Source organism: Leopardus geoffroyi, chromosome E1 (assembly GCF_018350155.1).
Source record: "Leopardus geoffroyi isolate Oge1 chromosome E1, O.geoffroyi_Oge1_pat1.0, whole genome shotgun sequence".
Taxonomy (NCBI): Eukaryota; Metazoa; Chordata; class Mammalia; order Carnivora; family Felidae; genus Leopardus; species Leopardus geoffroyi.
In genome coordinates this window covers 49991075-50007007 of record NC_059330.1, presented here as the reverse complement: position 1 = coordinate 50007007, position 15933 = coordinate 49991075, and the positions used below count along the sequence as shown (strand labels likewise).

The window sequence follows — 15933 nt, the reverse complement described above, 5'->3', positions numbered from 1 at the left end:
ATTGTCTTCCACAGTCAAAAGCAGAAATAAAAAAAATTAAAAAAAAAAATAAAAGATTTATTATTCGTGTCCTTCCTTTAATATAGTTTTTTGGAACTGAAGAAGGTTCTGTACCGTCGTACCAATCCTCAAATAATTAGTTCTCTCCGTTTTGTTGGCTAAAGCACAAATGGCCCTGAAAAGAGTCTTCAGTTAATTAGAGTTGAAAAAACCCGAAGTTCCCCTGTTCATTAAATGTTAAAAGTTACCATAATTAAGTTAAAAACAAACTTAAAATTTTTTTTTTAATTTTTTAAATGTTTGTTTAGTTTTGAGAGAGAGAGAGAAAGAGAGGCAGAGCATGAACAGCGGAGGGGCACAGAGAGAGGGAGACACAGGATTTGAAGCAGGCTCCTTCCAGGCTCTGAGCTGTCAGCACAGAGCCCAACGCCGGGGCTCGAACTCAAAAACCACGAGATCATGACCTGAGCCAAAGTCAGCTCAACTGACCAACCTGGGCACCCCTAAAATGAAATTTTAACATAAATATAAATGAATATAAATTATTATTTGATCAAAGGAGGTTAATATATGAGCTGTCACAATATACATTTTAAGGGGCGCCTGGGTGGCTCAGTTGGTTGCGCGTCTGACTGTATCTCAGGTCGATGTCTCGCGGTCTGTGAGTTCGAGCCCCACGTCAGGCTCCGTGCCCGTCGCTCGGAGCCTGTTTCGGATTCTGTGCCTGCCGCTCTGTCTGACTCTCTCCCGTCCGTTGTCTGTGCCAAAAAAATAAATAAAGGTTAAAAAAAAAATTTTTTTTAAATATATACATTTTAAAATACAGTATTTGAAGAGTAAGTACTTACTATGAAATGTTAGCTTTTAAATGTATAGTTTTAATTTCATACCTTTGTACCTTTTCGCATGAAAAGTTGTCTTCAGTTCCCTTGTGATTTTCATAGTTTTGATTTGCTACTGTACGTGTTCTTTAGCACTTTACGAGGATCTGGATAGGTGTCCTGGCCTTGGAATCGAGAATTATGGTGTTTCCATGACAACCTTGAACGAAGTGTTCCTGAAACTAGAAGGAAAATCAGCTGTTGATGAATCAGGTAAATGAAATGCGTGACTGATCATGTCAAGGTGTTCACAGCACCTAGGGCAGTATATGTTTCCGTAAAACACTGTTACATAGATGTGATTACGAAATGTGGGGTTCCGTGATGATCAAGGCCTTTCCTAGGCAAGGATATATGGAGCCAGACTGCATTCCTGTCACATTATACCTTTCCTGCCAATATTGCCTTATTATTATATCTGGCCCATTTTCTTCTATCCAAGGCTCACTGCTGCCTTCATCCCATTTCCCAAGAGCAATTTCAGACAAAACATGTATTATTTTTTAAAACTTTGTTTTTAATGTTTTTTTAAATTTTTTTTTTTTTTACATTTATTCATTTCTGAGAGACAGAGAGAGATAGAGTGTGAGTGGGGGAAGGGCAGAGAGAGAGGGAGACACAGAATCCGAAACAGGCTCCAGGCTCCGAGCGGTCAGCCCAGAGCCTGACGCAGGGCTCGAACTCACGGACCGCGAGATCGTGACCTGAGCCGAAGTGGACGCTTAACCGACTGAGCCACCCAGGCGCCCCAATGTTTATTTATTTTTGAGAGAGAAAGAGAGACAGAGCATCAGCAAGGGAGGAGCAGAGAGAGGGAGACACAGAATCCGAAGCAGGCTCCAGCCTCTGAGCTGTCAGCACATTTATTTTATTTATTTTAAATTTATTAAATTTATTTTAAATGTATTTAGGTGAAATCCCTCTCTTCAAGCATTCTGAATATGGCCTCCCTGGTTTCTGATGAGAAGCCAGCTTTAGATTTTACAGAGAATATCTTGTGGGCGATAACTTGTTTTTTCCCCCTGCTGCTTTCAAGATCCTTTTTTTTTTTTTTTTTTTTTTTTTGTCCTTGGCTTTTGACACCTTGACTGTGATGTCTTTAGGTGTCGATCTCACATTTATCCCACTGGGAGTCTAGTGAGTTTCTTATATGTGTAGTGAATGTTTTTCATCCAATGTGGGAAGTTGTTAGCCATTATTTTCTCAACTATAATTTCTGACCCTTTTTCTCTAAACTCTGCATCTGGAACTCCCATTAACCCAGTATATGTGGTCGTGCATGTTAGAATGCTTGATTGTGTCTCCCATTTCTCTGAGACTTTTTTTTTTTCATTATGTTTTCTTTCTGTTCTTTAAACTAAATTATCTCACTTCTTTTGGGTCATGTTCACTGATTTCTTTCTTCCGCCGAAAGAAATCTGTGGAGCTTTTATTTTTTTCAGTGAACTTTTTTTTAATGGTTGTTTATTTTTGAGACAGAGAGAGACGGAGCATGAACGGGGGAGGGTCAGAGAGAGAGAGGGAGACACAGAATCCGAAGCAAGCTCCAGGCTCTGAGCCGTCAGCACAGAGCCCAACGTGGGGCTCAAACTCACAAACTGTGAGATCACGGCCTGAGCCGAAGTCGGACGCTTAACCAACTGACCCACCCAGGGGCCCCTTCAGTGAACTTTTAAAATTGGTTCACGGGGCGCCTGGGTGGCGCAGTCAGTTAAGCGTCCGACTTCAGCTCAGGTCACGATCTCGTGGTCCGTGAGTTCGAGCCCCGCGTCAGGCTCTGGGCTGATGGCTCAGAGCCTGGAGCCTGTTTCCCATTCTGTGTCTCCCTCTCTCTCTGCCCCTCCCCCGTTCATGCTCTGTCTCTCTCTGTCCCAAAAATAAATAAACGTTGAAAAAAAATTTTTTTAATAAATAAATAAAAATAAAATAAAATTGGTTCATGCACTTTTCAACTCAAATCTCTATTTAGTTATCTTAAATAATTTTTACATCTCTAATTATATCCCCTATTTGATGAGACATTATTGAAATACAGTAAAACTTTGGTTTGTGAGCATAATTTGTTTCGGTAACGTACTTGTAATCCAAAGCACTCATCTTTCAAAGCGAATTTCAGGAACCATTGGCTCAGTTGTGATCATGTGACGCTTGGCACCACATTGTATTCGTACTGCAAGGCACCACTCATGTATCAAGTTAAAATTTATTGGAAACGTTTGCTTGTCTCACTAAACAAGTTACTTGCAATCCAAGGTTTTCCTGTACTTGGTGATTTATAAATGCGTCATTCGATGTACGAACATTTGTGGATTTCCTAGATGTTATTGCTGTTGACACATAGATCATATTCCAGCACAGGCAAAATTCTAGAGTTCCCTCTGTTATACAGCCCCAAATTTCTCAACAAGAAATGATACCTACCTGATTTTCAGCTTGCTATCACTTTTTGTTTACTTGTTTTGGGGGGTTTTCGGCTTTTCTGCTACTGGGGAGTCAACCTGACTCTCCATCCTTGACCATGGCTTACCATGCCTTGGGAGATCTCTCCACCTTTCCACCCTACACCCAGATGTCAGCATGCCAGTGTATTGTACCCAGGCAAGATCCATTCTACCTCAGCATATCTCTTTCTGCTCATGTGTCCTGTAGCCAGCCCCTGGTGGATTTCCTTCACAGAGGAAGGCCCCATGTACCTTGCCGATGTCTTCCACAAGTAAAGAGTCTCTGCACTTTAGCGTGGATCTTTCTCAGCTTTTCCTTCCCATCTCCAGCCTTTGGTGTGCTGTTCCCATGTATTTGGTGAAGTTCTCATGGGAAAGGATTGGTAAATTCATTTTGGGACTTGAGTACCACGTGACTCTAGTCTGTCCTACCAGCCCATATGTGACCATAAGAGTTTGTTCAATGCCCTCTCCTTATTCATATCTAAAGTGGTTCTTTCCTTTTCCCATGCCCCTAGGATGAAAGGAGCCATGGGTGTCATCTCCCTCCGAATGAGTCTTCCCTTTATGGAAAAAAAAATTTTTTTTTTTTTTTTACTTTCTTTATGCTCTTATCTGATAGGTTAAAAATAACTGGTATATTCTCTTGGTAAGAGAGGTGACAGTCTCTTGGAAGCAGGAGATCCCTAAATTATTCTTTTTTTGGGGGGGGGACAGAGAGAGACAGAGCATGAACGGGGGAGGGGCAGAGAGAGAGGGAGACACAGAATCGGAAACAGGCTCCAGGCCTGACGCAGGGCTCGAACTCACGGACCGCGAGATTGTGACCTGGCTGAAGTCGGACGCTTAACCGACCGCGCCACCCAGGCGCCCCTGAATTATTCTTTTAATATACTGTTGACCACTACCTTGTATAAGATCTTTACATCTTCTTCAATAGTAACTGGAATGGTGTGTTTTTGTCTGTGGTTGGACATTTATGGGTGCGTGCTTTCTGAGGTTGGATATCAGGCTTGTTTTAACACCATACAATGGACGGCGTCCTGAGTCTCCAAAGACTGTAGGGCATATACGAGAGTGCAGCCTCCAGTGGTGCGAACAGATTTGAAATCCCACCAGTGCCAACAATTAACGGTTAATCCCGTTTGTAGCATGTCAGTTCGTAGGTTGTTTCTCTAGGCGAACACCTGAGATTATTTTTCCCTTGCAAGTGACACCTATAGGCACGCTACGATCTCGCGTATTTGCCCTGACCTCTTGAATGTGTTGTCTGTAGCCAAATGATCTAAGATCTCCTTTCTACTCCTTTTGTTCAAGGCATCAAACTTCCATTCATGTGTCTCGCTCATGGCGGCTGCCAGTAGCACCACACAATGCCCACAGTTACGCAGAAGACTCTAGCAGTGTGGACGACACAAGCTCCTACATGCAGTAGGCTCCATAACGTCCAACCGGAGCCCAGTTTTATGAATTGCGTTTTTTCGTATTTTGCAGATATTGCCACGTGGGGAGAAGCCCCGTCAGAAAGAGCTGGAGATACAGAGACGCTTGTTGAGACAGAGCAAGTTCTCAGTTCGCTTAATGAGATAAGCCAGACCATAGGCGGAATGGCTCTTTGGAGACAGCAAATCTGTGCGATCGCAAGGGTTCGCTTCTTAAAATTAAAGCATGAAAGGAAAGCTCTTTTATCACTGTGAGTGTCAGAGTGCCATGGGGGTTTTTTTCGGTCGATACATTAAGAAAACAAATCTAAGATGTAAAAGCGAGAGAAGACAATCGAAAAATAAAAAATAAAAATAAGGTGGGAGGGGCGCCTGGGTGTTTCAGTCCGTTAAGGGTCCGACTTTGGCTCAGGTCATCATCTCACGGTTTGTGGGTTCGAGGCTCACTTCAGGCTCTGTGCTGACAGCTCAGAGCCTGGAGCCTGCTTTGGATTCTGGGTCTCCCTCTCGCTCTGCCCCTCCCCCACTCACGCTTTGTCTCTCTCTGTCTCTGAAAAATGAATAAACCTTTAAAAAAATGTAATTTTAGGGGTAGGCAAAGGGCAAAATACTCAAGAAAAGAGTCCGAGAGCTCTGTGTTGAATTTCCATAAATTCTTGATGGTATCCCGTTCTAATCTGCTCAGGCAGCTTTAAAGGTTAAGAAATGACTGTGCATTCACACTGGCACTTTTCTTCTGGGTAGGCTCTTGATTCTCGGATTTGGAGTTTGCCCTCTTCTCACGGAGATCATCACCATGAAAGTGTATCAACAAAGCTACACTTGGGAACTTTCTCCTCGTTTGTACTTCCTGGCTCCTGGACAACAGCCACGTGATCCTCTCACCGGATTACTGATCATCAACAAAACAGGTAATAATGTGGCGAATACTCCATTCCCAAGTGCATTCACGGTTAAGAGAAACATAAAGCATGTGAGAGAGAAAAAGAAACTTTTGACTTCCTCTGTATAAAACTGTTTATGAGGCTTGAGGGGGGTGAATGCAAGTCCAGGAAGGTAAAGGGACTAGGAAAGGACTTGCCAAGGAGACGTAAACTTTCTGGTGGCTGTGGGCAAAATGAAAGCATTTGTATCAAAAAAACACATTTGTGGGGCACCTGGATGGCTCAGTCAGTTAAGCATCCAACTCTTGATTTCAGCTCAGGTCATGATCTCACAGTTCATGAGTTCAAGCCCCGTGTTGGGTTCTGTGCTGACAGCGCAGAGCCTGCTTGGGATTCTCTGTTTCCCTCTCTCTCTCTCTCTCTCTCTCTCTCTCTCTGCCCCTCCCCTGCTCAACCTTTATCTTTCTCTCTCGGAATAAATAAACATTAAAAAAGACACATTTGTAACAGCTGGAGCTAGAATTCATGTGCTATTCCATTTATTCCAAGGATACAGTCCAGTGGTTTTCAGTGTATTTCACAGAATTGTGTAACTCTCAGTACAATTCATGTTTTTGGAATATTTTTATATCAAAATTTTTTTTTAAAAATTTTTTTCAAGAAGATTTTTATCTCAAAAAGAAATCCCATGCTCATGAGTACTCATTGCCATTTACTCTTCCCCAGCTCTGAGAAAACACAAAATTTCTGTTTCTACAGATCTCTGTTACCCTGGACATTTAATATAAGTAGAATTACACAACATATGATCTTTTATGACCGACTTCGTTCCCTTAGCGTGATATTTTCCAGGTTCATCTATGTTGTAGCATGTTTCAGTATTTTTTTAATTGTGGAAGAATTCCATTGTGGGAATATGCTACATTTTATTTTTCATCAGATGATGGATAGTTTCTCCAGATTATTGGTTATTATGAGTAATGCTGCTATAAATGTCCATATACAGGTTTTTGTATGAACATACATATTTTTTTCACTTCTTTGGGGTATAAAACCCAGAAATGGAATTGTTGGGTCATATGGTGACTATAACCTTTTGAGGAAAGGCCAAAGTTCTTTGAACGGGCTGCCCCAATTTACGTTTATGCCAGCAATTTGTGAGGGTTCCAATCTCTACACATTTTCACCCAAACTTGTTATTTCCTGACTTTTTTTTTTTTTTTTTGTCATACTCATCTTCGTATGAATCAAGTAGTATCTTGTAGTTTGATTTGCATTTTGCTAATAGCTACTGACCTTAGGCATCTGTCCATGTGCTTACTGGCCAGTTGTATATCTGTCTTTGCAGAAGTGCCTTTTTTCTTCCTATTTAAACAATGAATCATATGTCCTTTTTATTGAATCCTAAGTGTTCTTTATATATCCTAGATACAAGTCTCTTATCGCATGCAATAGATCCTCATCATTCACAGGTTATGTACTTGCAGACTTCTCTAGTCAGTAAAACTTATTTGTGACCCCAAAACCAATACTCATGGCTCTTTTGTAATCATTCACACACATGCTCAGATCAGTGGACAGTTTGAGTCACCTGATACACACTTTCCAGCTGAGATGATACTCTGTTTCCTTGTTCAGCTCTCATACTGTAACTAAATATCCTTTCTGTAGTCTATTGAATGCTACGTTTTCCACCCAAGTAGAGTGCACAAGTGCTTTCTAGTGTCCCTGAGTCAAGAAGGCCATGAGATACCTTCCAGAGGAAATATGTGTGTTAAATAAGCTTCGTTCAGGTATACATTAGTGTCGTTGGCTTTGAGATCACTGTTACAAGTCAACAATATATATACCAAAACATATATAAGATATGGCAATCTCTTGATTGGTCAAAGAAATTGTTGCAACCAGAGGCTCACAGGAACCTAAGCCATAATTAAGAATTCACTTGGGGCGCCTGGGTGGCTCAGTCGTCTGAGTGTCCGACTTCGGCTCGGGTCATGATCTCGCGGTTCATGAGTTCGAGCCCCGCATCGGGCTCTGTTGCTGACAGCTCAGAGCCCGGAGCCTGCTTCAGATTCTGTGTCGCCCTTTCTCTCTGCCCCACCTCTGCTTGTGCTCTGTCTCTCTCTGTCTTTCAAAAATGAATAAACATAAAAAAAGTTAAAAAAAATAAAGAATTCACTAATTCGGTGTTTGTGGTGACTTTATAGAATATATGTACCATGAATAATAAGAATCAGTTGCAAGTTTTCTGCAAATATTTTGCTTCGTCCTGTAGATTGCCTTTTCATTGTCTCATTAGTGTCCTTTGAAGCATAATGTTTTAATTTTTTTAAGTTCTTTTTTTTTTTTTCTGAGACAAAGGCAGTGTGAGTGGCGGAGGGGCAGAGAGAGGGAGAGAGAAAATCCCAAGCAGACTTTGCACTGTCAGCGTAGAGCCCGTTGTGGGCCTTGAACTCACCAACCATTGAGATCGTGACCTGAGCCGAAATCAAGAGTTGGATGCTCAACCAACTGAGCCACCCAGACACTCTATAATGTTTTAATTCTTACAAGGTCCAACTTATTATTTTTCCCTGGCTTGTGCTTTTGGTCTCATATCTAGGTAAGCTTTACGTAACCCGAGATCACAAGGATTTACTTCTATATTTTCTTCTAAGGTGTTTTTACTCTTAGTTCTTCCATGTAGGTCTGTGATCCAGTTTGAGTAATTTTTGTGTATGGTGTGAGGAAGGGACACAACTTCAATGGCTATTCAGTTCTCTTCAGGGGACTGAGTGGCCACCAACCTTTCTTATTCCTTTCAGTCCCATGTTGCATAAACTCCATCCCCCCAGGTAGTGAGAGGACTGGAGTCCCGGTCCATCCACTCCCTACTTATGAGATGAAAGCTCTATCATAGGCACGTGAGGCCAAAAATAACAAGGCCAAATCATCCCTATCCCAGTTCTTCCCAAGAAGATACTGTAGCCCTAGACGTGGCATGATGAAGGATTCTTGAGTTCTTGGCTATATCCAGAGTGAAGCTTCTATCAAGCTAATTGAGGATAGGGACTAACGGTATGGATTTTTAGCTCAAATGCCAGTTTTTTAGTGTTCTTACCCAAACTTACTAGATTTTCTTAAATTTTTTTTGCACTTTCTGTGTGCCATTAAGACAATCAAGAGATTTTTAACTTGTTGGATTTTTAGTAATTTTTACAATCCGGTTGCTTTTCTGGGAGAAGGTCCATGAAGCTCTTCCTACCCTCATTCAAACAGCTGTTATCAAGACACATTTTGAAAGTCAATTAATAATCTAGCAGTAGTGAAGTGAGATTTCGCGATTTTCGTAGTTGATTAGTAGCGATTATCCGTGTCATTAAACCCTTAATGTTTATGGCCACTGATTGCAATATTCTAGATAAAAACATCATTCCAAATGCCATATGGTGCTCAAAAAAAGACTTTCACCTTTCACATTAGCAGTAATCAGAAGCAAATAAATATATTATGAACTAAACTCCATCACAAGTGAATAGATTTTTAATTCACAGTAACAAGTATGTTCTTACGTGGAAACGTAAGATGGTAAGGATCACATATGACGGTAAGGATCACATAATGACATTAATTAAAATTTTATTGTACAACTTGACATTGATTTTCTTAGTTTTATGACACACCTAATATATTTAACTGCAACGCAGGGGCAAGCATTGATGACTTTATACATTCTGTGGAGCATCAAAACATAGCTTTGGAAGTGGATACATTTGGAACTAAAAATGCCCTAGATGACCCATCTTATAATGGAGCCATCATAGTGTCTGGTAATGAAAAGGTATGTTGGTCTCTGTTTCATAATTTTTCCCCAAGATGTGGAAAACCAATACGATATCGATGTACTCAGCCTTCCACTTCAGGAAATGAAATGAAAAACAAAGAATGCTTGCATTTATTACTCAGTGAATTGTAGTTATTAATATGATGAATAATTCATATTTTAATCATTGTCTACCAACCCAAGCTGTGTGTATTAGCAAAATAAACACTATATAATACCCCCTGTCAAGTGCATATTTAAGTCCAAAGAACTCAGATTTCCTCTCAAGGATTTTGGAATACATATTTTCGGAAACTTCTGTTTTATTCTTAAACAATAATACTTGATGCTAGCCTTCACCCAGATGTCTGGTGTCCTGAAAATTAGATTCAGTCTATATACTTGTTCTGTTTTACTTACACAGTGTTTGTGTTTTGCTTTATTTGACACCATTTAAAAAAAAATTTTTTTTTACATTTATTTATTTTTGATAGAGAGAGATAGAGCACAAGTGAGGGAGGGGCAGAGAGAGAGGGAGACACAGAATCGGAAACAGGCTCCAGGCTCTGAGCTGTCAGCACAGAGCCCGACGTGGGGCTCGAACTCACAAACCGCAAGATCATGACCTGAGCCGAAGTCGGATGCTTCACTGACTGAGCCACCCAGGCGCCCCTATTGGGCACCATTTTAAAAACAGGATTTTTTAAATTTTAGATATTGAAATTTGACCTCTTCAGCAAAAAAAAAAAAAAAAAAAAAAAAAAGACCTTTGAGAATTTATAATTTTGCTTTTTATATTTTAGTGTTACAGATTTTCATTAGTATGCAATACCAAAAGACTAAATTGCTTCCCAGTTCTCATGGATATTATTAGTAATGCACTACTTGGAATGGTTAAGCCATCAGCACACATCCAAACTGATAGAAGTACATTTTCAAGGGTAAGTATACTGACTCTCTCTCCTCCATCAGGAATCAGGTCTCTCCTGCACCAAGAATGTCCCAGGTCACTCTTTTAAGTGCTGCAATCTCGTTCTTATTGAGTAAATGGCTGCATAATAAATCACGACTTGGTTCATGCTAGCTCTCTGGTTTTAAGAAATCAGTACACTTTTTAGAGCTTCAATGTTTTCAGTAATCTCTATACCCAGCACGGGGCTCAAATTCGCAACCCCAAGATAAGAGTCGCACGCTCTACCGACTGAGCCACCCAGGGGCCCCTGGAGCTTTATTTTTTTTAACGTTTTTTTAATGTTTTATTTATTTTTGAGAGACAGACAGAGACAGAGAATGAGCATGGGGAGGTGCAGAGAGAGAGGGAGACACAGAATCCGAAACAGGCCCCAGGCTCTGACAGCTCAGAGCCCAACACGGGGCTCGAACTCATGAACTGCAAAATCATGACCTGATCCGACGTCGGATGCTTAAGGGACTGAGCCACCCAGGTGCCCAGAGCTTTAATTTTTTAAATGCAAAACAGAACTCTTTTTCAAAGGGAATGTGAGGTAATGAAAGTGAAGTCAGGAAGCACTGAGACTAACACAAAAATAAAAAAAGTAGGAAGGAGGGAGAGAGACAGAAAGAAGAAAAGGAAAGAGAAAGGAAGGGGAGGGGAGGGGAGGGGAGGGAAAGGAAGAAATTGAAGTCTTATTACTTTTAGAAATACTACAGAGAAAAAAATTTAGGACAAAGTTCAGACCAACATTGCAGACTGGTTACACTAGAATTATTCCAGTTCCTTGTAATAAATATTCATTGTTTGGGCCTGCCAGCTTTTTCATACCTGGGGCAAAAGAAAAAAAAAAAAATCCTTATTTCTAAAAAAAGTCCCATGTGATTGGATTGTGTACACAGCCTCGTAAGTTTGGAAACCAGAATACATATTAGAGTTTGTAATTGTTCCTTTTTGATGATTTCCTAAATATATTGCTTCCACTTAGAGAGTTCTTTGAACCCAGAGACCGTGTATTTTTAACCCTACACAATACTTTATACCTTGAGATAAGGCTGAGAACATGATAAGCACCAAGTAACTTATTTGTTAAATGTATAAATGAAAGTCAGAGGTCAGCAAATTATCTATATTCCATTCAAATCTAGGGTTTTAGAATAATATATATATGGCTAAAGACCATTTACCCATGGGTATAGAAATGGACCTTGTCTCCATCATTTTCACACACTCCTGTAAGATTTTGAGTTGACTTCTCACAACATACCTCATGGTACATTCAGCAAATAAAAATTCCTTTCAGTAAGGGTGTGTAAGAAGCTTAATCACTAAAGCAAAAAGTTTTAGTCATTCATCAGGTACTAATTTTAGACTATGCTGTAGTTCATGTAATTAACCTCCTATCCATTTTCTGGTTTCTGAGGGAGGATACCATAGTTGAGCAAATTTCCATCAATAGAAACATTCCGTTTTAGCTATGATGAGTTCGATACCAACTAACTACCTTACTTGACCTTGTTTCATGTGCTCAACATCTGAACTTTAATATCTCCAGCAACTCAGGTTATACTCTATTTGGATTTACCTGTTCGTTGCTCAGGTAAGAGTTTTTGGGAGTTTCAGACCTTGCTTCTGTCCTGCTCAAGCCAAAGGATTTACCACTGAGTACTGAGCCCACCCCGCATGCAGGGTGTTCTTAAAAGATTCTGTCAATAACCGGGGCGCCTGGGTGGCACAGTCGGTTAAGCGTCCGACTGCAGCCAGGTCACGATCTCGCGGTCCGTGAGTTCGAGCCCCGCGTCGGGCTCTGGGCTGATGGCTCAGAGCCTGGAGCCTGTTTCCGATTCTGTGTCTCCCTCTCTCTCTGCCCCTCCCCCATTCATGCTCTGTCTCTCTCTGTCCCAAAAATAAATAAATAAACGTTGGGAAAAAAAAGAATTAAAAAAAAAAAAAAGATTCTGTCAATAACCTTAAATCTCACCTTTCTGTCGTGAGAAAGGGTGTCTCTGATGGCCAAGCTGAAGATAACCAGACTCTGGTCATAACTTTAAAAAAAAAAATTTTTTTAATGTTTATTTCTGAGAGAGAGAGAGAGAGAGAGAGAGAGAGCATGGGAAGGGCAGAGAGAGAGGGAGACACAGAACTCGAAGCAGGCTCCAGGCTCCAAGCTGTCAGCACAGAGCCCTATGTGAGGCTCGAACTCACAGACTCATGGACCATGAGATCATGACCTGAGCTGAAGTTGGCTGCCCAACCAACTGAGCCACCCAGACACCCCCGGTTATAACTTTTCTCAGCAATGTGTGTAACTAAACACCTTTGTGGATCACGAAAGTAACGTGGGAACTGTTTTCAGGGCAGTCAGTGCATCTTCTGTCGCTAAAGACCGTTCCAAACAGGAGCGACATTGTGTGTGAGCAAGAGCCCAGGTTTTTCATGGAGATTCCACTTCCCTTTCTAGTACTGTACTTTATCTCTACTTTGGAAGCCTCAACCAATATTTTTCTGGTCTCACGGTGTACCTAGAAAGACACTTACCATCACTGTGCCCGCAAACCATCCGAGAGGATTTTTGAATCAGGCTGTCGCATTTGACGTAATTAAATACCCGTGAAAAATGAAATGTTCCAACTGTGACTTGTCATTATTTACTGTTTTCACATCAGAATACATTTTAGAATCCTAAAATAAGAAAATGTAAAATCTTACTCCTCTTTTGTTTCCCAACGGTATAATACTTACCAGTTCAGTCTCATGCTTGGAGTCACTTTCCTTATCCCTGTAATTGGGTATAGAGCCAAGAGTCATGCTGCATAATTGGATGGAAAATGAAAGAGTTTGGGAACCTCAGTGGGGACCTAAGGAGGGAGTATATGTCATCAGTTTAATACTTTTTTTAATGTGTTCCAGAAAGCAAATTTTGAATTTGTTACTCAGCTCGTTATATTTGCATTTTCAGGAGTCAGAGAGAAATTCGTTTGTATTTTGGGAACATACCATATTATGGGCGATTTTGGCATCCTCTTGTACTCCTTATATTGCAATGAGCAGCTTCGATGATTATAAGGTAATAATGAAAACTTCTTCATTACTTTGTATAACTAGAAGGTGAAGGTGAAAGTCCTTCCACAAGGCTTTTATACAAGCCTTTTCACAAGGCTATTTATACATTTCCTAAATGCTTATTTATTTTTGAGAGAGAGAGCATACGAGCAGGGGAGGGGCAGAGAGAGAGGGAGACAGAGGATCCAAAACGGGCTCCATGCTGACAGCGGAGAGCCCGATGGAGGGCTTGAACTCATGAACCGTGAGATCGTGACGTGAGCTGAAGTCGGATGCTTCACCGACTGAGCTACCCAGGTACCACCCTCCCGTCCGTTTATACATGCTTCATAGAGCAGCCAATTCAGCAATAAATCCTAAGATATAAAATTTTTTTTTACGTCTTTATAAATACAGAGATAAATAAAGAGGTTACTGGGGCGCTTGGGTGGCTCAGTCGGTTGAGCGTCCGACTTCAGCTCAGGTCACGATCTCACGGTCCATGAGTTCGAGCCCCGCGTTGGGCTCTGGGCTGATGGCTCAGAGCCTGGAGCCTGCTTCCGATTCTGTGTCTCCCTCTCTCTCTGCCCCTCCCCCGTTCATGCTCTGTCTCTCTCTGTCTCAAAAATAAAATAAACGTTAAAAAAAATTAAAAAAAAAAAAAAGAGGTTACAGATAGAGAAGATTCTAAAAGTTGCATGGATGTGCAGCACCCTAGAATAGACCAAATAAATTTGAAAAAGAAAAAACAAAGTTGGAAGGGTTGTGTTTCTGCCCTCAAGGCTTACTACAAAGTTATAGGAGTGAAGAATGTGTTGTATTTATTTAGGATAGTCATATAGGCGTAGGAAACAAAATAGACATTTCAGAGATTATCAGTTGACTTTCAGTAAAATCTGCCAGAGAATTCAGCAAATTGTACCGGAACGACTTGATATTGGTATGAGGAAAAAAAATAGTGTTCTCAACACTCACCCCCCACCATACACAGGTTTTATTTGAAATGAATCGTCGGTTTTGTGGTAAGCAATTATTTCTTGCTTAGATGGGGCAGAATGAGCATATATACCATAAAGGAAAATGAGAACTTGAAATTCGTCAAAGTTAAAACCTTTTGCTCTTTGTAAAGCACCAATAAGAAAATAAAAAGCTTCGGGCTGGGAAGAAAAAATATCCACAACACTCGTACATCTAACAAAAGATTTGTATCGCACATAAATGAAAATTGAAGGGTTGCATGGTCCCTGCACAAGGAAAAGACAAAAATTTGTGAAGCATTCCATATTAAAAAAAAAATTTTTGTACTAAGAAGATAAAGAACTCTTACAGCTCAGTAGTAAAAGATAGCCTAAATTTTAAAGATGGGCAAAATATTTGAACAAATACTTCACTGAAGATATGTGGAAGGAAAATGCTCCCATGAAAAGATGGCTAATATCATGGGTAATCAGGAAAAGAGCCCCCATGAGATAGCTCTACACACGAACGAAAATGAGTAAATGAACATGACCGAAAATAACCACGTTTGGGAGGATATGGAGAAACTGGAACTGTAATGCGTCATCAGCAGGAACATAAAATGCACAGTCACTTTGCTAAGCCATTCGGCGCTGTCTTACAAAGTGAAAAATACACTTATGGTGTGGCCCGGAATGTCTCTCCTAAGTATTTACCAGGGAGAAAAGAAAACCTCTTTCCACATACAGACTGGTACATTCACGTTCTTGGCAGCTTTATTCATGACAGCCAACTCTCTGAAACAGCCCAGATTTCCATCAAGCTGTGAATTGATAGAAATTCTTGGGTGGCCAGACCAGGGGATGTTACTGAGCAGTACAAAAGAAGGAACAACTGACAAATGCATCAGCATGGATACGGGTCACAACCATTACACTGAGGCAATGAAGACAGGAAAGAGTCAATACTGAATGATTTCATTTATATGAAATTCTCGGAAAGGTAAAATAAATTCGCAGTGACAGAAAGGAGACCTGTGGTTTCTTGTAACCCCTGATAAAGGCTATTAACTGCAAAGGAGCATGGGAAATTGGGGGGGGGGGGTAATGTAAATGGTCTATACTCTGATTATGATTGTGATACAGGAATCCATACATGTGTCAAACCCTGTACAACTGAATACTTCATAGGGACATTTTTTATGGTTTCAAAATCACATTTCAAAAAAGTTAATTAGAATTGAAATAAAGGAACGTGGTATGTTGAAAACGTGAGAACAAAAAAAATTTCATGTTTAACTGACTATACATTTTCATTCACAGACACTCTTTCGTTAATTGCCATGAATTTTTGATGTATCTACAGATATTTGGAGCATCTTTTAAGATGAAGACTGATTCAGTAGTTCTGGAGTAGAGACAGATTTTGAGTGGCAGTCATGGGGGATGGATTCATATGACTCATCAACCCAGGCCAACTCGCGTTAGCTTTACTTGCAAATCTCAATAGAATGTCTTTTAATGGCTCCA

At 40.5% G+C, this 15933-nt stretch overlaps 1 protein-coding gene and 1 long non-coding RNA gene across 8 annotated transcripts in view; both read left to right on the top strand.

Annotated features, from left to right (window-relative positions):
• The window catches only part of LOC123603977 (ABC-type organic anion transporter ABCA8-like), a 95582-nt gene that overhangs the window by 59821 nt on the left and 19828 nt on the right, over nucleotides 1-15933 (top strand). For all 7 annotated transcript variants that reach the window (XR_006715150.1, XM_045489547.1, XM_045489546.1 and 4 more), the window contains 6 exons: nucleotides 975-1094; nucleotides 4817-5015; nucleotides 5509-5675; nucleotides 9338-9471; nucleotides 10257-10394; nucleotides 13365-13472. Coding sequence is in view for 6 of the 7 variants with exons in the window: in XM_045489547.1 (XP_045345503.1) it covers nucleotides 975-1094; nucleotides 4817-5015; nucleotides 5509-5675; nucleotides 9338-9471; nucleotides 10257-10394; nucleotides 13365-13472 (866 nt within the window). In the remaining variant the exon portion in view is untranslated. The remainder of the gene's footprint in view (nucleotides 1-974; nucleotides 1095-4816; nucleotides 5016-5508; nucleotides 5676-9337; nucleotides 9472-10256; nucleotides 10395-13364; nucleotides 13473-15933) is intronic.
• On the top strand, nucleotides 13672-14183 carry LOC123603980. The gene is made up of 2 exons (XR_006715151.1): nucleotides 13672-13878; nucleotides 14116-14183. It is a non-coding gene; the product is annotated as an uncharacterized LOC123603980 (long non-coding RNA).